Source organism: Carassius carassius, chromosome 3 (assembly GCF_963082965.1).
Source record: "Carassius carassius chromosome 3, fCarCar2.1, whole genome shotgun sequence".
NCBI classification, from domain to species: Eukaryota; Metazoa; Chordata; class Actinopteri; order Cypriniformes; family Cyprinidae; genus Carassius; species Carassius carassius.
In genome coordinates this window covers 14828479-14853849 of record NC_081757.1, presented here as the reverse complement: position 1 = coordinate 14853849, position 25371 = coordinate 14828479, and the positions used below count along the sequence as shown (strand labels likewise).

The window sequence follows — 25371 nt, the reverse complement described above, 5'->3', positions numbered from 1 at the left end:
GGAGGTGAGATGAGTAGAGAAAAAAGGGGACGAGGCAAAAGGAGAAAAGAAAAAAGACAAGGGAGAAGAGAGGAGAAATAAGGAGATGAGATTAGAGGAGGAGAAAGAAGAAAAGAAGAAGACAAAATAAGACGAGGAGTGAAGATGTAATAAAAGGAGAGGAGAACAGAGGAAAGGAGAGAAGAAATAAGATGAAAGTTGATGAGAGAGGACAGGAGGAGAGCAGAGATGAAAAAAAGTGGTGAAAAAGGAGAAGAGACAAGCAAAAAGGAGAGGAGTGGAAACAGGAGAAAAGAGGAGATGAGAAAAGAGAGGAGAAACGATGTGAATTAAGAAAGAAGTGAAGAAGAAAAGAGAAAAAGGAAAGGACAGAAAAAAAGAAGCAAGAGGAAAATGAGAAATGAGGAGAGGAGAAAAAATGAGATGAGAGGAGAATAGAAGAGACAAGAGAAGGAGTAAGGACAGAAAACAAGACGAGACAAGAGTAGAGGAGAGGAAAGAAGGAGAGGAAAGAAGATGAGAAAAGAGAGAGAGAGCGATAGAGAGAGAGAGAGAGAGAGAGAGAGAGAGAGAGAGAGAGATGATTGCGTGGGCTGCCTGCTCCTCTTACACAGCCATCCAATAATATTGGCTAATTACATGATTTCTTCAGCTTCTCCAGCCTCTCATCATGAGTGGGAGTCAAAGCCTCATTGGTGGAGTATATAGCTGCTGACAGAATAGCTTGTCCTGATTCTCTCTCCCTCTCCCTCTCTCATTCCTCTCTCCTACGTTGGTTTCTTTAGCAGCGGTCCCTCTGAGACAGGTTTCCCCGGAATCCACGTAAAGAGGTATCTCTACCCACGCTGCAGAGTCAGGAACGTCTCATTTGGAGCTTTCTTCAGTGCTGCCTCATGCACACGTGCACACACCACACGCCCGCAAAGCCCTCATGCCTGCTCCTCTGGTTCTCTTTTATTAAACACTAGCTCTATTTCTCCCTCATCCTACACTCTCACACGCAGGAAACAGGGGAACCTGCGTGGGCGGCAGCGTCTCTCCCTGTCATTGAAGCCTTAGGCCCCCGTTGACAAATGAGACGCTGGGGCCTTTCGACTGAGCGTGGGTGAGAGCGGGGATTCTGTATCTTCACTGGAGAATCTCTCTCACACACACACACACACACACACATATATAAACCACTGAGCCCCGTGACCATCACCCACTTGATTGCAGCGGGTCGCAGGCAGGTATTAAGACACGTGTCAAGTTCTGCTGACAGTTCAGCTCTTGTACCGTGGCCAACTTTGATTAAAGAGTAAACTCACGTGTATTCTTCAGCTAAACGCTGAGCAATTTGGAAAGCTGTGGGGTCACGATCTGCTGCCACCACCGTTACACTGGGAACCGACTGCAGGATGGCTTTCGAGTGACCTCCGGCCCCAAAGGTCAAGTCCAGGACCACCTGTTAGAAAACAAAAAAACAGAACAGAAAGAAAAAGCTAAATGTGTTATCCATGGCTTGAACAAAGCTGCTTAATGTTCAACCAGACATTGATTTTGCTCTAAGTATGAAGCCGCTGTCCAAAGTTGGTTGCTACTTTTCAAAGAGGTCGGAAAACACATTTGCGCATTCTCTCTCTCTCTTCTTTACAAACACGCACGCTCACACTAGAGACACTATCCTGTGTTCTCACTCAAAAGTCAATGCATGAGTCATCGTCTCTCCTGTTGAAAGCGTCTCAGTGGTTTCTTAGAGCCACAGTGGCAGCTACACCTTGGGTCCATTTCCCAGAGCCATCCACCCACCCACACGTCATACACTAAACAATACGAATCCATCCTCAATAGAACCGACACAAAATATTTGCTGTTAAAATGCCTTATAACATCTCAAAACGCATGATTCATTCACATCTTCAACTTAGAAAAAAAGAAAAAAAAATGTACGAAGAAGATTCAGTTGAGGTCAGAACGTTCAAGGTTTTTGTTTGTTTTCCACCTGAAGGGCCAATCAATTCGAAAAATCTAACCCCATTCATTGCTTTTTTTTTAACTCTAGTTACTGGTCTGAAAAGCCTAAAGTACCAGATTAAAACAAACAAATAAATAAATAATTATTACTATTAATTATTATTATTATAAAAAAGATTTATTAAAAGGATCATGAACTGCCTTTGTTTTTTTTTACTGTTCTCTGAAGCCCACTTATAAGGTTATCAAGATTTTTACATTAAAAAAAAACATAATTTGGAAATAATAGGCTAATTTATTGTCTGTTTTGATCTATATTTACACTACATGGGTCAATCGGTGGGCGAGGCTAAACAGACAGTGATGTAGAAGCAGGCGTTGATCATCTTCTGCGAAGAAGTTTGTGTGTGTGTGTACAAATAAAAATTAATAATGACCCATTGCCGGGTCACCTTCTGTGTGAACGCAAACACGTCCCGGGATTGATTCCGGGATTGATCCCGGGTCGGGTACCTAGTAACATTGCCGGGTTCAATCCCGAATATTGAATATAACCAGCGCTCTCTTCCACCCTTAATACCCCGATTGAGGTGAGACCCTTGAGCTAGGTACCGAACCCCCGGGTGTTGCAGTAATATGGCTGCCCACTGCTCCAGGTGTGTGTTCACAGTGTGTATGTGCACTTGGATGGGTTATATACAGAGCACAAATTCTGAGTATGGGTTACCATACTTGGCCACATGTCACTTTGCTCACTTTTTTGAGCTTGACAGTTTCTGTTCACTGGTTTCAATGTAATGAAAAGAGCAGCTTCTTCAGAAAACTGTTTATATCAAATGAAATATATATTTAAAATAATATGTGACCCTGGACCACAAAACCAGTCTTAAGTCACTGGGGTATATTTTTAGCAATAGCCAAAAAAACACTGTATGGGTCGAAATTATCGATTTTTGTCCGAAATATTGTCCGATCCTAACAAACCATACATCAAATCTTACATCAAAGCTTATTTATTAAACTTTCGGATGATGTATGAATCTCAATTTTGAAAAATTGACACTTAAGACTTTTGGTTTTGTGGTCCAGGGTCACATGATATCCTGCAAAATTAAAATCATATTGAGGTTTCATTACATTATGATTTTACATCAAAAATCTGAAGCCAAATTTGCTTCCACATTTGCTGGCAAAACCAGGCAGTGCTTCTGTTGCAGCACAGCCAGGTCTTTTTGTTCTTCCCTCATTCCACTGCACACTGATTAACTTGTGAGACACAGACAACATGCTCCGAGGCAGACGCCATAGGCCAACAGTTCCACTCCACCGCTGGGCAACACACCACAAAGACAGAGTAATTAGTAGCTTCTAATGGATACGTGTCATTAGTGCTAGCTGGGAAATACTTCGGGGAGTGCAAAAGCAAGGGCCGTGCGTCAGAATGTCACAAGGCATGATTTTCAATTTAATCTCACGCTAAGAACAAGAAATTTGGTTTCTGTTCACCTCATGGGAGAGACGCCTATGATAGTGGCTGCGCTCGTTCGTGAGTCACTCCCTTTTTCATCTTCAAGTTTAAACGTTCATGTTCCTACTTTATATTCCACTGCTTTTCCACATAGTTTTGAGTCGTGTTTTTCATTTTCTTTTTATAGTTTTAGCATTTACAAATGAAAACAGCTGCAGATCGATACTTGTTTTGCACCGTACCCTCAAGTGCGTGAGGTCAAAGCCTTTAAACAATGATGCGCTTTCACTCTATGTGTCCATAGCAACCAAAAAATCTTCATCCTTCATGCTCTTCTGTCACGAAAAGCCACTAATTAACTTATGGTTCGGAAAGAATTAGAAAACCGGATTAAAGAAAGGACTGCATGAGGAAATTGTTGCAACTGTAATTAATAAATCCAGTTTAATGACAGCAACTGGAGCTGATTCAATGTCCCATTTGCCATTATTAAATAAAAGAGATTTTGATCACTTTATGCCGACAGACGGTTTCAACAAATAGCTGGAAGAGTGAATGAGACATACTGTTAAAACATTTAATGTTTTAGAGGTGCTTTGCCCTAGGATAAAAGAAATGATTTCCTGGCACACGAGCATCAATGTTTTCTCTAATTCAATTTCTTCCTGTGTTTTAGAGCTAAATGATTATTCCTCAGTTGATGACTCACTTTCAGCCCTCAAATTCAACTGCCCCCTTATGATACTGACAGGAACAACAACATATGCGCTGGTGTGGCTCTAGCATACTATAATAGTATAGAGGGCTTGCCACATCTTATCTCAACCGCAAAAACAAACATTTCAGAAGTCCCACTGTGTATTACAAATGCTTTTTCTTTTGGTTTACCAAAAGAAGAAGGAAAAAAAAGCTTGAGCTGGTAAAAATTGACCACCTCTTTGAAACATCAGCACAGAGATGGGGCTTTTTGGGGGCGATGGTCTCAGAGAGAAAGAGACAGAAGCATGCGGATCAATAGTGACGTTAGTGGAGGGCTGCGAGCGTGCATGAGCAGAACAGGAGGTCATCAATGGTGGAGGGGCTGCGTCTCCCTCTCCTGTCTGAAAAGCAGGCAGAGCTAAAGGAGATGGAGAACAAGACGACACGATGAGTCACAACAACCAGCATCAGTACGCCTGGTGTGCCATTCAATACTAGTGAGAGGAGGAGAGAGGGGTAGATACACCGAGAGAATGAAAACATGTAGATTAAAAACAAAACAGAAACCCTGCCTTTGGTTGGCCTTTGCTGAAAGGGGCCCTGTTGGAGGAAAAAGGCTTGAGTGTTTTTAGATCCACTTTAGTATTATCTGACATCTGGTTACGTCAACAGATAATCATTACAACACTTCATTACACCTATTTCTGTGATTATCTAGGAAGAACACAATACAATACAGTTATAATACAATAAAGTTTTTTTTCATACATGTTTTCTACAAAAAGCTTAAGCAAATAAATGATTTTTTCTGTATTAAAAAGAGCCACATGATAACTAGATATTTTGGTGTATTTAGGAAAATATCATACAGTAAACATGATTTACAGACAGGAAATTTGCTTTTCATTAAGTATATACTGTACAATGTAACTCCGCCCCTTTTCAGCACTGCGCTCACTGCCTTTTGTCTTCTGGTTTATACTTCCACAATGTGATAAGTAAGGCCATATGAATTTATGAATGAACTGCTTTGCAGATGAAGATGCTTTGGCTCTTTTAGTTTAGTGGACTAGTTTTTCCCTAACAGAGAACATAAGCCATGGTTAACTTACCACAAGCATGAAAATTTCAGTCGTATTCCATTTTTTTTTGCATTAACCCTTAGAACTAATCAGGGTATTTAAGACTTCAATATAATTTAATATGCTATTTTCGCTTGTGAAATGTATAACGCTTATATTAAGGTATAGGATAATTCAGCCAAATGTAGCTCACCTTCATGTCAGTTCAAACATGTATAACTTTCTTTCTTCTGTGGAACAATAAATAAATAAATCCTGAGAATCCCTGTTACATTAGGACTATGCAGGAAGTTGCCAGTTCTGAAACGTACAGTATGTGTATGTAGTACATTACACTCTAGTTTTAAAACATCAGTGAAAAATGAATTTGACCTCTTTCAAATAATATACAATGCAAATAGATATTGATATTTTTGTAACTGAAGGTGCATCTTCTGATATTTAGTAATGATTCATCTTTGTTCATACTTCAGTCATGACACTTAATTTTCCACATAAAAAAAAAAAAAAAAAAAAAACATACAGAAGTGGATTCTTCGGTTTTATTTGCTTTGCGTAATTCATTACTTTTTTTGTGCTCTGAAAGTTATCCTCTCACTACACAGAATGGCTCTCTAGTATCAATCAAAATGCCTTCCGGAGAGCACAACACATCAAACGATGTCTTCTTTTATCTCTGCCAAAAGGGAAATGGAGAGGTATGAGCTGAGGAGAGAGCATGGAGAACAAGGGAAGAGGAAAAAGAAAAGGAAAAAGGATATATACACATTTGTATATAAATAATTAAATATCATCTAAAACATGCCATAAATAAAAAATAAAATACATAAAAATATAAATCCCTAAATAATTAGAATATATGCACACCTGTACATACTATATGCAAAAGTCAAAAGTACTTTAAATCCCCACTAGTGTGTAGTTCACTAATTATAGTGTAAATATACCCTGCAGTACAAATATATCTAGAGGGTCCAACTTATGGTTAGTCAGTATTGTATCAGAACTTAATCATGAAGAGATGAGAACACTCTAAGCAAGCAAAAAAGTACTTGAAAAGCACAAGGCAGGAGTTTGAAATATGTAGATTTTGAAGTTAGTGAATATGCTTTGTAGTGCAGTTACATCAAGAAATGGAAAAAGTACAAAAGGAAACTAAAGGAAAGAGAGAAGCCACTAAGAAACCAATGACTACTTCAAGCTTCAATGGCTAAGATACAACAGCCTTTGCCTGGCATGTGGGAAACTCTGAAGCCAGCTGGAAGAATGTTCTATAGACTGATGAGACCAAAACTGAGGTTTTTGCCACCAGACTATACTCCACATTTGGCATAAGAATCAGGAGAAACCCACCATCCCCATGGTGAAACATAATAGTGGGAGCTTCAAGCTGTGTGGACACTTCTCTCCGGCAGGCCTTGGAAGATTTGTGATGGTAGTGGGCAAAAAAATGCAGCAATAAGAAACCCTGATAGAGTCTGCAAGATACCTGCGACTTGGGAGAAGATCTGTTTTTCAGAAAAACAATGACCGCAAGCGTAGAGCCACGGCTTTACAGGATTAAAACAACAATGTTAACTTACTAGAGTGGCTAAGCCAGAATCCACAATCCAACTAAGAATTCATTGGTGGACAAGGAATGAAACTTGACTGAGCTTGAGCAACTCTATAAAAGAAGAATGAAGACAAATTTCAGTGGCCAGATGTGCAAAGATGTTCCACGACTCTGTAACTGCTACCACCTGCTAAGCACTGACTAAAAAGAGATGAACACATACGCAAACAATAACTTTCTATACATTTTGACCAATTTGTTTTCACTTTAACATGAAATAAGAATTTCTGTGCTCAAAAGTTTGGTTTGGCACTTTGGTTCACCTTGAGTGTTGTAAAGGGCAGTATAAATAAATGTTGATTGATTTGAAATGTTGAAAAGGCTAAATCATTCCTCTGCGGTTCACTTTTGTGGGTGGGGGGTGAGGGTGAGATCACTTTTCCTGCACAGTGCGTAGGAAAAAGTCAAAATAGGAATTGACCCTCACCGTAGCGTTTGAGACTGTAGGGTTTTTAACAAGCCATTGAGCCGTTAAGTCATCTCTTTGGCTTGGCTACAGTGCTGGAGTCATGAGCAGATGAGACAAGGGCGCAGTGTGCAACAATTGGGGGTTAAGTGCCTTCCTCCAGGGCATAACAACAGAACCACAGGTACATCAGAACCAGCTGCTCTTCTGCACCCCTAAACAGCACTTAAATTGAAGGTGAGAGTAGCTCTCAAATCTCATTCACCAACATTCAAACAGAGCACATAAAGGCAAGTCGCAACAGGTTTGACATCTGTGATGTGTAACGTTGTTGATTCTCATGTACTTTGTAAACTGATGGAACACACAAAGTTTGAATATGTGGAAACAGCAGAGGGAAATACTTTCAGTAAACAACAATTTACATTTCAGTCTGTGCCTCACACAAATTGCATTGATTCTTTGTATGGTGCGTTTTGTCAGCTTAAAGGGATAGTTCAACCAAAAATGAAAATTCATCACTGTCATTAATTACTCACACTGAAGTTGTTCCAAACCCGTAAAAGACCTTCGTTCATCTTCAGAACACAAATAAAGATATTTTTGATGAAATCCAAGAGCTCTCTGACCCTCAACAGATAGCAAGGATCCTACCACGTTCAAGGACCAGAAAGGTACCAAGAACATCGAAATAGTTTGTGTCATAGTTTGTGACATCAGTGGTTCACACTTAATTTTATGAAGCCAAGACAATACTTTTTTGTGTGCAAAGAAAACAAAAATAACTACTTTATTCAGCGATTTCTCTTCTCTTTTCTTTTTTTGTTTTCTCTTTTTGTTTTTATTTTAAAGATGTTACAACCTATATTCACCCAATTTAAGTACATTCTTTTTACATTTATGACAGTTTATGCAATTGAGTTACAATAATTATTTTGTTTATCCTCGTACAGAACAGTCCTGTATATAAAGCTATGTAGCAACAGTGCATGAAAAGAGAAGCCACCGTCTTTACAAACTCGCACCAAAGAGTGAGTAAATGGGGTGTAAATGATATGTTTTCACCTCACTGTAGTCAAGAGGGCCTACCTTTCCTCAAGCTTCATTAGACATACAAAGATTTCACCAGATAGCCGATGGAATGAAATGGGACATTTCGCTTTATGCTTGGAGCGTGACTGTTAAGCAGGCCGAAGGGACTGATGATTTTTTTCCGTGGTGTCACTGTGCACAGCAAATTACCCACAAGTGACAACTCGTCAGCTCACCTGTGGATTTGTGTGAATCACTTCGAGGTTCCTCAGCTACTTGGCTTGAGTAGGCAGCATCTCATTGTATGCCATGCATCTTTACTCCTACTCCAATGTGAGTACACTACATGAAGACACACATTGGATCTTCCCACGTGTTACAAAGCCCTCTCCAAGCAAACCTAACTTTGACAACACCTCACATTAGAACTTAACAGCACAACATCCTGTACGTCCAAAAATAACATTTTAAAATGAAGCCCTCACAATGTTTCATACCATGCTTTTGAGCTGTTTCTAATTTTAATGTAGGAGCCATAAAGGTATTCTCCTCCTCAGGAGCCTGTAACAAGGTGCTAAAGCAAAGCGAAGCAGTTCTCCGCCATTAAGATCAATCAGTAACATCCTCCAGCCAAACTTTATAACCTTGATGGCTTTGAAGGAGCTGTCTCTTCTTCTAAAACCATAGTGACGCAAGATGCAACATCCCAGCATCAGATGCGACAACCTCTGACTACCTCTACCATGACGAAAGCACCGAGCAAGCCCAAAATAGCACACCGGTCCCGTGGGACGACCACTGGGTGTTGGCTCTGAGCTTCTCTGTATTTATTTTTTATTTTAACTAGTTTTCTCTGAAGCTCTTTTGTCTCCTGGTCACTGGTTTATGTACAGGGCCGGCGGGTGAATGGGATTTATGGAGGAATCTGTTTTTAGCTGGATAAAATATAACAGACATGTCAAAAAATTTATGTCTCCTCCAGCATAGTCAGACAGCAATCTTTTTATATGGGATTCTGGCCCTTTAAGAAACCTGCCTTCTCCACTGCCGGAGATGGACGTAACAACTCCCTGAAGGATTTGGCTATAATGGGCTTGGCATTTGCAATGGTGATTGACACTAAAGACGAAGTGAGTCATCTGCATTGATATTTCATACAGAGTGGTGTTGAAGGCCGAGCTCCCTGGTCTTACTGGACCGATGCAGCTCTTCGAAGAGAGTAGAGGTGAGACGTATGGGCACAACGAGAGAGATCGCAACGGAACGGCTCAGTGGTCTTTCACAAAGAGAAGAAATCCATATCACCTCTTTTACCAACCCGTCACAGGTCAGGGACGGAAAAAAGGGTCTGTCTGTAATGACAGCACTGAAAGGGAAACAAAATTAAACCTACAAACAAAAAAGCATGAGTTTTGTGGAGTTGTTTTACATGCCATACGATGTCAGGGACAAGACAAAGCCTTCCAGATTGCATTTTCTGCCTTCGCCAGCAGAGGGGACAGGAGAGTAATGAGTTACTCTGAATTTCAAAGTACACTCAGGAGGGTCACTGCCACCAGACATAGACTTTCCAGCCAAGCACATTCTGTCATGGCCTGTCAAACTACTGTTTGTGTGAAAAAACACAAAGCACGCATCAACAACACAAAGCTGTGGCAAAGAACAGATGACCCACATCTATTTGCAAACAGCGGCAGTTGAGTACTTTTTCCCAATTTGGCATACAGAGCACGGAACAGAGACAGACAGATGAGTCAATAGCCCTGTCTCTCAATTGCTCAATGCAATAAGTAAAGGAGGCCGGCAACCTGAGAGATGGTACAAATTCTACCTGTGTCTCCCATGCCCAGTTCAGTTACAGCAGGGGATCTAAAATGTCAAGCAGGGGAAGTTTTGGAAATATCTTCTTACACCAACAGACGCACCATTAAGGAGAGAGACCGACTAGAACAGGATCGCTTTTCCTCATCATGTGGTTGCCATGGCGCAAGGGAGACTGGGTGGGGGGGTGGAAACGGGTGGCTTGTTACTTTTTTTTCCATTCTGTGTTCGAGCTTGACACGAGATTCAGTTTACATGTAATTTGTCAGTGCACTAATGGAGAGCATGTGTCTGTCGGACACCCCATTCGGAAACTTTGGGAACAATGTCTAGGGAAAAAAAAAACAGTGTCACTTATTCTTAAGAAATAAGCTGGTTAAAAGATGTATCTGAACATGGACTGAGTATCAAAACTACAGCGGCCAAACAAATGCCCTCCATGTCCATAAGTCATTCTCACTGCACACTTTCATCAGCATAATCTCACACTTCAACCAGAGATTAGTTCATTGATCGGACTAGGCTTTAAATTGAAGAAAAAATAAATAAATAAATAAATAAATAAAATAAGTAAAACAGTATGCCTCCGGGCCTCAGAGAGGCTGTCAAACTCTTCTGGGAAAAGGGAGTTTCCTCTATAATTACCCTCCTTGTCACTAATTTGCATAACTAGCTGCATGATTGACGCCCGCTGACAAAATCCTGCAATGTAATGACTATATTTGTACACCTCAGCCTTGTACAGCTGTGCATGAGCATAGCAAATGTGGCTTTAAGCACACAGAGTGGGCTGTTACAAAATAAAACAACTGTTTGAGGCACAGATATGCACACTGAATTGCTATTTACATAGCAGAGAATTACATTACTTTGATCTGCATAGTTTTTTGGGGGATTTATTTACATGATGAACTTGATGAATTCAACAGGCACACACACCAATTAATATTCTGGCCAATATGGACAAGTCAGACAGAGTCAATAATTATTAGCAATTTACAGCAGATAACAGATGAAGAGCCAATATTAAAACCTTGTCTGTTCTGTTTGTTGCCATTTTAACAAAAAACAACCAGGCCAAACAACCATGACAACTATAGAAATTAAAGGTGCTCCATGTAACTTTTTTGACTGCAAGCATGAAAATACCATCAAATGTTTGCAGATATTTAGGAAACATGCTACTGTAAGTTTGCATACTTGTTTCGTCAAAAAACAATCCTACAGCCAGTTATTCGACATTGAAATCTGCATTCTTTTGTCGGAATATCTGTTTTTGTTTTGGTCTGATTGATTCCACCCAGTTTACCCAAATTTTGACACCCAGTGTTGCCAGTTGGTGGAAAACACAACTGGGTCAGAAATCACAGATTCTAGCAGTCCAAAAAAAAAGCTTTGGCATCCATTTAAAAAACTCTATGACCAGAATTAAAAAGTTGATAAAACAACGTATCAACTTACAGTGTAAGGCTCTTCACCTTCCACTGTCAACTGCACTAGTTTCTGTTGTGTGTCCTCAATCTAGCAACCAATGTAGCATCTCAAAAGGCTCCAGAGAAGAAACTACACCCTCCACTATTTTGAATTTGGACCCATTTTAACCACTAGCTGCCAATATTATATACTGAACCTTTACATTTTTTATTTTACCTAGATAAAAAGTATCTAAAAAAAAAAACAATCATTTAAAAAGCTTCAAATAAATTTAGGTGAATCACAATATAATGTACAGAATGAAAAAAAAAATATTTATTTATTTTGCTGGTAATTTTTCTAGTTACCTAACTATAGCAGTTAATGAATCTAAAGTTTTATTCTTTCAGAGGAAATATATTACTTCCATGTTGAAAAATAAGGTGAATTGTCCATCCCTAGAATTCGATCAAGAATTAAAAAAAAGAATAAATCATCAATCTCATGCTTACAAAACTGACATGGTAGTTTTCAAAGGAAGTCATCAGAGTACCTAAAACAATCAAGACAGACATCCATGAAGTGGAATCACAGTTATTTTTTCTCTCCCATCCATTTGATGTTAATAATTACTTTTGTCATATTTATGTTGGTCTATGCTACCAGAAAGCATGTCAAAACATAGTCCAAGATGGCTTCCAGTAACACACTTGGCAAGCTAGTAGGAATTTGAGTGATGGACATAGACCAGGTGAATGTTAACAATGTGAACCATGTTCCTGAGAAACAAAAGATTGACCCAAAAACACTTAAAGCAGGAGAGGGCCACTGGACCCATGCCAAATACTACACTCCAAGGATTCTTGGCCAAAGAAAAAAAAAGAGAAAGGGGCTAGGCAACCAATGAGATGCCTGCCAAAAGACAGGAAAAGCTTCTGGCAATTACTCTGTCAAGAGGAATTGTGTAGTTGATTGTCCCCATTGAAGTAGACCGCCAATATGCATGTGTTCTCTTGCTCTACACCGCTTGTTTGTATAGCATCCCAGAAGAACCAACCTGACATGCTCCCACGAGTCTATGAATGGATAGGAGAATGAGGACAGGGATAACAGTGGAAAAACATTTTTTCATCCTGCTCAAAGATGCAGCCCTTGCCTCCTTAACCACATGTTGTGTAACGGATTAAGTCCGAACTCTCACAGACAGAGCACTTTGTGCCAAGGCTGTTTTTAACTACCTCTGTTATTTGTAGAGCAGATTTGTCTATTGTTAGTCTGAATAAATAGCAAAGAGCCACAAAAAAACACACAACATTCCTCAACTATTGAAGTGTTCACGGGAAGGCCTGATCCAGCGAGAAGCACAACAGAGGCCTCAACGTCAAAACAACACAATCACGTGCCACCATACAGCCTCGGCAGCTAGGCTGATGTTTACAGAGTCTCACCACCACCTTGAATGATGGCTGTAGATATTGATGTTGACATTGTCTTGACTGAGTGCGTGTGGGCAGTTTAAGGTGACTATATATACCTTGCAGAGAGATGAGCGAGGAAAAGCCTAAGGCTACCGCGGAAAGAGGAACTAACCCGAGCTGTTAAACTTGCTCGGAGATCTTTTGCCTTTCCCATGGACCACCCCCGGGTGAGTCTCCAGTAATGTATGCTGCTGTCAGTGGATTGTTTTAGTATGGATGTTTCTGTACTGTATGGCTGTGTAGTGTGCTCATTTGCTCCCAAGCACACTGTCAATGTCCTATCACATGGAGCTCGACAGCCTCCCCACCCCCATGCCACCAACTCTGCCCCTCAGCTCATGAACTTTTTATGAGGTGACAGGGACATGTGTTCATTGGAGGTCTGCAGTGATACCATTACAGGTCTTTGTGTGCCACAATCGTCTTAAACTATTTGAAACCTTTGAAACCTACTTTATTGCAAACTTGGACATCGTTCAGTTTTTTATCCTGCTTGCTTGTACCTGCTTTGGCTTTAAATTAGTCTTCATGCCAAGGTTAAACCCTATACTAATTTAAAAAGTTTAACTAATTCCATTTGAACAGCCCAATTCATCAGCGATGATAAAAAATGGATAAAGACGAAAACAAACTAAAGCAATCTCCCTCCCCCAGGGAGGTGTTTTACACATTACCCTCGGAATTAGCAAGCATGTCTTATTCAGAAGCTTTGCCCGTGTTACAAGGATGTGAATATTCTAGCACCTCCTGGATCGGAAGAATGGGGAAAGAGGGAAAACATACAACTCTTGGATTTCTGTTTGGTAATCAAACCACAAAGCGGCCGCAGATACCATTGTTTATTTATCTTTGAACCCAATTAAGAGCAAGAGGTCTTTGCACATGAGACGTCGAGTTAGGAGATGAGAACGTTTGTAGCTCTCCAAAATCTACCTTCCGTACTCCTGTCTGACTGGCATTGATAATGGATTTATCTCACAGAGGCCTCGAAAAGGCTAAGATCCTTCACTCACGTCAGTGCGCCGCGAGAGCGAGAAAAGTGCGAGACAGGCGATAACAGAGATAACTTTTGAAAAATTTGCCCTATTGATTCCTGCCATGCTTTCGCATCTGGTTAACTGCCTTGTCGGGTGGTAAAGGCTTTAATAGGCCTGCAGTCAGTCATGCGCTGACAGAATGTGGGCTCAGACCCATTGACCAAGCAGAGCTAAGCTAAGATCTGATGGAGGACCCCCTCTATCCTGCAGGGAGAGGAGGTGGAGGGGGATAAAGATAGGAGATGGATAGCCTGAGGAAGGGATTTATGTCTGGACGGACGCCCCCGCAGACATCACAGGGTGTTAACTATGGCACTCTGAGAAGTCCTGCAAAACTTTCCTTGCTGACAGACTTTTTTTATGCACCAGACAGGGAGTGAAATCTCTGCTAGTGTCTGGGAGAGAAAGCTCTGGGAGAGGAAGCCTCTGAGAATGTCACTGCTGGGGTGTGTGGCAGGGTCTTTATTAATTAACCTTCATGTACCCTTGTTACTTTTTTTCTGGCCGACATGTTCCCTTGCAATCATGAGCAGGTCTCCTTATGTGCTTAATAAAAATATGTACCATAAAAACAGCTGTTCAGGTTGCGCTTTCTAAAAACTCAATTTTAAGCATTTTCCAATGGGTTTCCAAGAAAGTCTGTGGTAAACGTTACTTGAAGTTACTTTTTGTTCTACAACATTAATTACAGTCATAGCTCAAAAGTTTAATATGAAATATTTGAATTAATATTTCGTCAAAAAATAAAAATAGGTTAGATGACCACAAAAGTAAAATAAATGTAAAAGTAGAGGAAATAAACAGGCACAAATATAGTAAACATAGTATTGACCAATGTAATATTCAAGAAATTTCTACCAAAGATACAATTTTACTTATAACTGAAAAACCCCAGAGGGAGTACATGGTGAATTAGCCCTTTAGGTTTGCCTACAAATTGAGGCCACAACCGAACAGCTCTTCATCTCCACTATGAAATTTACCATGTTAGTACCTAGATCCAAGCAAAACTTAAATAAATAAATAATAATAAATGAATAAAAAAAAACACATAGAGCGTGCTAGAACCAATGTCTTCCTCAGACAATAAAAGAAGCTAACAAGCTAAATTTAGCCCAAGCAAAACTTCAAAAAGCTAAGCATTTATTTGAATGGAGAGCACTAGATCTGCTGTCTTCCTCAGGCTAAATTTAGCATGTTAGCATCTTTTGCCATCCAAGCAAGACTTCAAAAAGCTTAGCATTTATTTGAAAGGAAAGCGCTGGAGCCAATGTCTTCCTCAGGCTTTTTCAGATGTTTCTCTGGCTACTCAGTCACCAGAGTCAAAGAAAAATTAGTAATGAATATGAAGCCAGATACAATCTGCACAGTATGTTCAAACACAGCATGTATCACGACAAATATAATATGTGCAGAACAGGTCAATTGTGGAGCCCTTGGTGTACACACTACACACACATACCCACACCAACCGTTCTAAATTATTGAGTATCACTGCGTGCGGCATTGGCAATAATGAAATGTTGGAGAAAGGATACAGCGGTGGTGTAGTTCTGACTCTAGCAGTAGTGAATGACAGCTGATAATGAGATGTTTTGATACTGAAGGTGAAGGAAAGCTGGAGAGAGACAGCGCCTGTGTGCCTCTATGACTCACACACCCATCTGAAAAACTATAACTCCTCTCTCCTTTCTTTCTCCCTCTCTCTGTTCTCTCTCTTCTCTCTCCGCAAGATCTAGGAAGCACTACCTGGGTTTCATCAAAACACTTATTAATAAGCATGGCAGTCCAACTACATCATTCATCACTGTTTTCATCAGAGATGAAAGAGGATGGTGCAGAATCTGTGGTGAGCGATCACCATTTCCTGCGTCAAGGGTTTAACCAGAAAAATGTCTAGCAGTTGGACCTGAGTGTTAGGAATCTGCTTATGAGAAATGCTAAGGAAAGTGGTATGCAAGTTACAAAACAAACCATGGTTTCTGAACGATGAACCATGGCATTCTTTGAAGTACCTTGGAAGATGGTTGTAAATAATGGTATGAAAACAGAATACACTTGATACTATGATATAGAAATTTATGCACCATGGATTTAACATGGTAGTAACATGGTACTTTTTGTCATTAATCAGTAAGTACCATGATATATAACTATTCACCATGGTATTATCTTTTGATATCTGCAATGCACTATGATATGGTCACTGCTGAAAGACAGATTAGCATTAAAGTTGCGCAGATCTTTTTTATAACATGAGGTCCTTTCGCACTGCAGGGACCTTTTCATAGTACCAGAACTAATTGTGGACATACCCACTTTTGGGAATTTTCGCATTTTAGTACTGGTCTGCCTTTTTTGAGAACCAAATTAGCTCTAGTGTTTTCACGATACCAAAATTATTGTTTCGATACCGATACCTAGTCAAAAATTACTTTTCCTGAAAAGGGAAAATACACTTAAATATCATTTATTTATTTTAAAACCGGGACAACATTCTAATCATATAACACACTAATAAATGTACATATGAACAGCAGATATATTAAACATTTGAACAAAATATGAAATATCAAAATATAAAAAATAAAATAGAGCAATGACATTCAAGGTAAAGAAAGAATAAATTTAGCATGCATTATCTCAGTTATCATAAGAAACATAAGAGTAATAAATTTATCTTGATTCTGAACTTTTAATAAAAATATGAACAGCGAATATATTAAACAATGTTTCTGAACTCAGAAGATTAAATGTCAAAAGATAAATAATATAAATTTAAGCAATGGCATTCAAGTAAAAAAAAAAAGCAAATAAAATTTAGCTATTATTGTTATTATTAGATATTGTAACTTATTCTGTCAATTGTGCAACCTTTTCTTTCAGAGGAGAAAACTCAGCCAGTGAGCTTTATTGAGCATCTTTTTCTAACAGTCGTGGACCGGCGGCCACAGTATCACTTGTGCTCGCACATGCAGCCTAGTGATGCGCGGGTCGGGTTTTTTCCATCCCGCGGGTCCCGCGTTTATGAAATTATTTGGCCCGTCCCAGCCCGCAAATAAAGTACAATTTCTTTACCCACCCACGCATCGGGGACATCACGGAAGATACGTTGCTACTAGACTCATATTTCTTGTTCACTGAAGTTCCTCCCTCCACAGCAGCGCGCAAGTTCGGCGCTATTACCAGCGCATGCGCAGCTCGTAAACAACTCTGTGAACTGTTTCATTCTGTCAAAGAGTTACTCAAGATGTGACGGAGCATGTGATTTGTTGAATGTAGTGAATCCATAGGCCCTTCACTGAACGAGATCGAGAGATCTTCTCAATCGTGAACGAGCTGAATGAACTGATACATCTCGTTTATGAACGAAATGAATGAGTTTACGGGGTCAGTGAGCCAAGCATGTAAATCTCGATCAGCAATCAGCAGACACAAAGCGCAGTTATAAGTGCTGTGCAGATACGCTCGTTTTCATATTTAGCACAGAACATAACTCCACGTTTAATCCACGATTAATGTGAATATTATATATGAACTGTCTGACCAAACAATTAAAATGTTAATTATGCAAGAAAACCTCGTGCTTTGTTCATCTGAACAAGTTAAACTATTTAATGCAATTTTGCACACATTTTAGAAAAGCCAAATCAGTTTAGTAAAGTCACTAATCATGGGCGTCAGTTTGGTTTGAAATGTGGTGGGGACAGAGACGCATTCAGAAGTGCATTTTCAGAAGTGCTGGGTACAATGATGCATTTTTTTTTCTCTTTCGCGCAGGTCATGTTTTGAAAGACGTCCTGTATCTTATTAATGTAAATAAATAAAAATGTATACAAAAATGTGATGATGTCCGACTCGTTTTATGAAGAAGAAAGCCGTACAAAGCATTAGACATATGATATATGACCCACTAATCTGCTTCATATCATCATATAAGTACCATGTTGACAATATGACATGGCCATGACGTGGTTTAATGTACCTAAACAATGATTACCAAATTTCTCTTTCATGTTGCTTTGTTATAACCACTGAAAACGGGGAAAAAAATCTAACCCAAAATCGGGCCTCGCTCTACATTATCCCGCTTATTACATGGCTACCCACCAAATAAATCAATAATTTGACACAAAATATTGATTTAAAAAAGAGTTTATTGATTTAAACACGATTGTATTGCTTCCGCTAAAGAAAATAGTTCCGTCTCTACGATTAGAATCCTGCCGCGTCCATACCAACGCTCTGTTTTTCATGGCAACGGTGTTATTATCAAGAAATAACAGACTTCATTCTACAGTGGAATTCAACCAAGCCATGTAATAATTTGATTTAATTCCCAGTACAATTTACCATATCTACACACAACACAACTTAAGCACTACAAATTTTATCAAGATTGAAAAAGCAAAAATACGTGTAGCACATGAACACTATTGACTATCACACCATGATCTGACTGCTCTCAATTCACAACAACATGCATCCATCCAATCTACATCAGGCATTTTGACTAAAACTTGATCCATTCCTCATCATCCTCATCATCATCATCATCACAACTATTTCAGAATTCAGCAATAGATTCAAGCAATAGTTAAACAAGATACTGACTACTCAACAATCATCTCCCCCAACACTTGCTGTATGAACGCAAACCGTAACTAGCTAATTAAGTTGGTGGCTAAGGAAGTCTAACGTAACATTAATTGCAAGAGAAGAATTAAAACAGCCGATCCCTTGTGTGCAAATGCACAAGACCTAGCCATAATACCAGCAAATCTTAATAAACATAAGTTATCGCGTCTTACCTTTGTGTCAATGGTCTGCAGACCCTTGCTGTGTGTACAACAACATCCATTTGTTCTACAAGTTATCACTTTGATATGTTATAGTCCATGGCACTAGGATGCAACCTTGTGATATTGTATGAAGGCTAAATGACTTGCTCGTCTATGATACATTCGCCAGAAATTCTGGCCAATCCCAGCAAAGACTAGGTAGCCTCGTTCCCGCTCGTTCACTGTCCATTCCAAACTGTCAACTCATTTGAAAAACATTCTTTAAAAAAAGAAGCGCGATAGTCATATAGACGGTTTCATCGGGCGCACGCGCCTGGACCTAAGTTAACTTCCGGTCTGTGTTGTGTATATCGGTCTGGCTGCAGTGCCTTCTACAAACGCGGTTAAAGTCAAGGCGATGAGTAGACTGAGGGCTCAGGTGGTTGTGCTGCGGGATGTGTTTCCCATACATTTATTTATTTTTGGAAACTCACCACAATTTTAAAACTGATCGATTTTCAAAAAGGCTTCGCTGAATAAACATGAGTAACGTTATGTACTGCACGTTTAATAATAATAATCCCTTACATTTACATGTTTAAATATCAAAACGAGGCACAGGTGTTTTTTATATCGCTGTATTTCTGAAGGAAGACTTGCATGTTATATGTCTGATAAAGCAGCGTGTGTGAGCGTACTTTGTTTACAGCTGTTACTGGGGAAACCTCCATTTCTCGCGCTTTATGTCTATGCTTTAAAACATCTCCTATTGGCAAAGAATGGATTTGCATTCTCATTAAGTCCGCCTGATCCATGCAGCAAACATATTTTGTTTGTTATCAAAAAATATCTACTCTAGAGGGACTTGGCTGATGTTATTGATTCTATTTGGAAGTCTACCGGAAGTTAAGTTAGGTCCGCAAAAGCGCGCATGCGCTGTAACGTTTGTTTATGTTGTTGCCGTTGAAACCGGCATATAGAGAAAATAATAACAGTGACACGATGACTCCCCCTCCCCCAACCTAGAACGTATCCCAATGTTACAGTTGTTGCAGTTTTAATGAACAGAAAAGCGTGTAGCCAGCGCAGCAGCAGAACTCGAGGTTTAAAAAAAAAAAAAAGTGGTGGGTACAAAATGACACGCCTATGTCACTAATGCAGCCTCACTGTAGTGCTTTTTTGCTGCTTGCGTGAGGAGAAAAAAACAGACGTCCATAGGGAGCACTGGAAGCGTGCGTTGCACACACCAACATGAAATACGTCTCTTACTAATCTGGAACGCAGTCATTCTTTGAAGTATCGATACTAATAAATTTAGGAATCATGACGTTTTTAATTTCCGAGAATCGCGATACTTTTGAAGTATCGGTGCACCGTGCCACACACTAATTAGCTCCTACTCCAGAGCAGGGTCTAACCAGCTAAACCGGTACTATTCGTGATGTAAGTAGACATTGATGCGTTTGAAAACACCCTCACCCGTCATGATTTAAAACGCCGTGTAACATACTGTAAACATTGTGTCAACTTATTTCGGAAGTATGATGAACAGCAATAAATACACGGATGCTGAAGTGCAGGCACGTGTACCAAATGTAGCACTGCCAGTTGTCGTTGGAGATTCCTAATCCTCCTTTCCGTTCTTTCAATTGCTTAAACGTATACATCGACATTCCGTGTCCATTATTGTTAAACCTGCGAGACACAACAAAAACACAGCTCCGATCACAGTGTCCTCCATCCTCTTGTTGTTAACGTTGTTCTTCTTGGTTAACGTTGTTGAACGTCGGGCACAAATGACATCGCTGTCGACCGGCTTACGTCAAGTCCTAGTACACACTGTTGCAAATGCAACCCTTTAAATGGTACCGGGAAATAGTTCACGCAAAATTGTCCCAGTAGCCTACTTTAGTACTGTACATTTACTTTTAAAGCGGTGTGAAAGGCCCTATGCATTAGGGCTGTGCGATATGGACAAAAAAAACCTATCACGATTTTTTGATCAATTTTGCGATTTCGATTTTAATCACGATTTTGACACACACAGACATGCTTTACAGTCATAAATGCATTCAGTATGAATTTAAAACATATTTCCAAAAGAAAACCAATGAGAGCTTTATCAAAAAGTTGTCTCTAGAACAGACTTAAGTCAAAATAATCACTAAATAAAAATGTCAAACAAAATCTAGACATATGGCAAAAAATTATAATAAAAAAATAAAATAAAACCCATGTTCAGGGATTTTTTATTTTTTTTGCCATGCATTGGTCATAAAGCTCACTGTAGCGGTGCCTCAGGTGTTATATGTTTTGCCCAATATATTTATTGCCCAAGGTTCACACGTACTCCGTCTGCAGTACGTATACAGTAAGTTACGTGTACGCGGTTCAGAAGCAGCAACGAGAGTGCATTATTGTAACGCGAAAGATTTCCTTTGCTCTGTTAAAAAAACCAGATGCACGTGCTCAGATCATAGACTGTATAAGGCTCAGATACACGCTGCCTTACAACATGTCTCCTCTCGCTCAACCTGTGTCCTGTGCACTCACAAGTCTCTCTGTGCTCATGCGCAAGATATTAAATCTTTTCGCTATTTTTAACCTTTTCTGTTCTCATCTTTTCCCGCGTGCAGTGTGAATGTTCTGTTCCGTTAACATGGACTCGAAAAAAAAAAAACCCCGAAACGAACATACAATAATAAACCTTTGTTTTTATCAAAAGTAAATCATGACACCACATAAAATATAAAAATGTGTAAAAACGCATCCAGTTTAATGCAATAAATAAACACGAATAAAATAAAGTAACAAACTGACTCCAATATTTTTTTCCACATCATGCTAAAGTTTTACAGACTATGAGACATTAACACTTCAACACTTCGAACAAAACGACTTGAGATCTCAGACATACACTACGTCACCAATGAGAATTGCATGGTTCTAGTTAAAAATGAAACATATGCATGGATGAATCATTCACAATAAGCTCAATAAGAAAATAGGTGAACTTCCATTCCATGTCAACTGTAACCTTTTTTTTAAAAGCTGTAAGTAAATTTTACTCTTTTCCCGCACACAGAGCAAAAGTGGTTCAGAGTGGTTAAGGTTTAAAGTCCAGCCTGTAAAACTGGGGTATGATTCAAAAGATCTGCCAATACCAGAGGGCCTCCTTTAATATGCCTAAATGAGAGCAAGTCAAAAAAACAAGGTCATGTCTGATCTAGCACCCTCTATTCAACAACAGCCCTTGATAGAGCCGGGCTTGTATTTAAAGAGCTTTGCTCGCTTGGATGAAGCAGGGAGTATTACACTATTGTTGGCAAGCTATAGGACAGAAACAATACATGCTATATTTAAACTTTAATGAAACCAAATTCAGAGTAAACGCTTGCAGTGGGAGGGGGAAACGGCTTGAAGCCTGGAAGTTACCCTTAAAAGTAAGAGAGAGAGCAAAGGGAAGGGGAAAAAAAGGAAAGAGATGGAATCCATCCTGAAGGTGAATTTCATGCCAGTAGATGTGGACAAAGGAGGCGCTGATCTGTGACTATTAGGAGCTTTAAAGAGAGGTCTAGTTAAATGAAGACAGTCTTGTAAAAGAGTGATGACAGAGTGAGAGAAATTAAGGATGGGAGGAGGAGTTCAAGTAATTTGATTATGTTTTAGAGAAAGGAGGAGAGATGAAAAGAAAGAGAAGGATATACGGATGGAAGGATGGATGGGTGGAGAGGGACAGAGAATGTGAATGGTGCAGTGGATAAGGCCTCTGACAGAGGGAGCCCTGAGGCACAGCATTTTAAGACAGAGGAATTAGCAGTTCATAGAGGATTTTATACACCAAAGGCCGCTGGATGGGGGAAGAGCACAGGAAGAGTGCACGGATGCAACCTACTTACAAAGAACTAGTTAAAGGCTAGGGTTTAAATCGGGCCAGAACGATCCGGAACGGCCCATCGCCCAGAGTTCACCTCAGTTCCACTCACACCAAAAGAGGAGACTGTGCTGCAGCTCTCAGCTCCTTGTTCAGCCCTACTTGTTTCCATATGGAGCAGGTAAAAAACCCATTCCCACTGATTTCTAGCGATAATTTATTCATCTTTCAAGACAGACCGCCCAGGAGCTCCGTAATTGTACAGAACAATGTGCTTCTGTATAAACCAGCAAAAGTTCATTTAAATTTACATTAAATTTAATTTAGAATTTTCATTTTACCCAAGAACTACAGTACGCATAATCCTGGGGAGAGATCCACCAATCAAAGAAGACTGTTACTGTGTAAACAGGAATTGCTGCAAAGGAGCTCAACAGTTACTGCCCATTCCTGTAAATGATGGCGAATGACGTGATCGAGTCAGTCTCTCTACACTCTCAAACTATAGATGTGTATATGGTGGGATATCTCGCAATATACTTCAAATATATGCCTTTTATACTTAAATTCAATGGAAGTTTTCTGAATTGATTACGTCATTCATAATGCTTCATGGGATGTGTACTTCAATGCTTTTTCAGACTTTTCAAAATGTTTTTTTGCTTTGAAAGGTTTAATGTTGTGAATCACTTCAGAGCTGGTTGGTTTGGTTCAAGGACTTTTTATTGAAAAACTATGTGAAACGTCTATGTAGAAAATATACAGAATATAAGCAGATTAAAAAATTAGGCTCTCACTGCTGTGAGAGAGGTGCACAAACATTTCACTATGAAAATAAAATAATTAAAATTGATTGAGGGTCATTAGTCAAAAGTAAATTTTTTATTATAAAAAATATAATAAATTGAAGAAATTTAAAAACCATATATGATTTGGTACTTTAAAAAGCACAGAAACATAACCAAATCAACATCAACATAACTAACTTCAGTATTTTCTGAAGAGGATTATTTGCTGAATCTAAAATTCTACAAGGAACCATTCAAGAACCTTCAGTGTTTGTCAATAGACAGGATTCTTATTATTTGATGGGATTAAAGGGGTGGTTCGGGATTTTTGACATCGGACCTCATTTTTAGGTCAGCCTGGTTGTTATTCATCAGTGGAGACATTTTTTTTTTTTTAATTATCCAGTCCTTATATTTGGATAGTTGGCCGATGCTAGGCTAGCACAAGTCAATGGGTATATGTTAGCCAGCCATTAAAAACCGTTTTACCCACTCCACAGTGCACCAAACGCAAATCAATTATAACACTAGACTATCGATGCAAATGTCCGTTGAGAGAATAATGTTAGAAATCAAACTTGACTTCAAAGTGTTTCAGTTCAATTTCAATTCGATACAGTGTATTGTCCCCAATGAGGAAATATGTCTTGGACCCTGGAGCCCGCATACACATGCACTGATCAACATTACATTGTGCACAATAAAAATCCACATAAGCATATCACATTCCAAGCCACAAGAACAACCATAACCAATTTACATGTTTAAAAGTCTGACTTACATAGATACAAAATATTTCTTATAAGGTTTAAGTGTTTAAAATTCAACATTTTAAAAGCAACAACAACAAAAACCATACTTTTGCATTCAGTTCTTGTCGGCTCTCTACAGTGGCTGAAATATGACTCATCTTTCATAGTGGAGTATATCCCCAAAGGACCCCAAGCATGATGTGCTGACAGACTTCTTCACCCGCTCTAAGCCCTCCCTCCTGAGCTTACCACCTGTGCAGGTAATTCAGAGTAAATCTTCACTGTCTCTGCTGTTAAGAGTCCATCATCAGCACCACCTGAGGAGTTCCTTTTCCTGACAAAGTGTTTTCTGACAACAAACAAGCACAAGTTACACTGATGTGTCTGACCTGCACAAAACTCAGAGAACTGGCTGTCATATGGGAAATTATGCTTGTTTCAGATTAATTCAATGATTTTAAATAGAAATGCACCTATATAAAATTTCCAGCCAATACAGGTAATTATCTTCATGTCATGGCCAATAACCAAAAACTTTTGCACATTTCAAATTCAAAATTTCTTTACAATTTTAAAACACATCAAAAAGGTGCAAGTTAATTAATTTAGGCTTTACAACATAATAAAGTACAGTATAAAAATGTATATTTATTTTGAGGTTCAGATTAATGTAGTAATGCTAATTTGTTGAGATCGTGAATTGGTGGGTTTTTGTTAAATGTGAGCCAAAATCATCACAATTAACTACGTAAAAACAAAAACTACTTCAGTCTGTGTGCATTTAATTAATTTAATACACAAGTTTCACAATTTGAGTTGAATTACTGAAACAAATGAACTTTTCCACGACATTCTAATTTATTCAGATGCACCTGTACAATATCAGCTGATATATACCCCCCCCCCCACCCCCCAAAAAAGTCAAATAATCAATATGGCATGAATGTTTGTGCATCACAGATTTTTCAAATATTTCTTTTTTGTTGCTTCGTGGCACATTTACAGATCAACACTCCTGATTGGCCGTACCAAAGGTGTGCATCATTTTCTTTTTTCTTGTCTATTTTTCCCCAGGTGAGGTCCATCAGGTGAAACCCAGCACTGCACAGGGTAATGCATACAGCCCACCTGACCCCTGAGCTTCTATCAGTGTCTCCGATCGCTTCCATTTC

General features: G+C 39.3%; 1 protein-coding gene across 4 annotated transcripts in view; it reads right to left on the bottom strand.

Annotated features, from left to right (window-relative positions):
* The window catches only part of mettl15 (methyltransferase 15, mitochondrial 12S rRNA N4-cytidine), a 69735-nt gene that overhangs the window by 23070 nt on the left and 21294 nt on the right, over positions 1-25371 (bottom strand). For all 4 annotated transcript variants that reach the window (XM_059530302.1, XM_059530294.1, XM_059530287.1 and 1 more), the window contains one exon: positions 1308-1444. In XM_059530302.1, coding sequence (XP_059386285.1) covers positions 1308-1444 — 137 coding nt within the window. The remainder of the gene's footprint in view (positions 1-1307; positions 1445-25371) is intronic.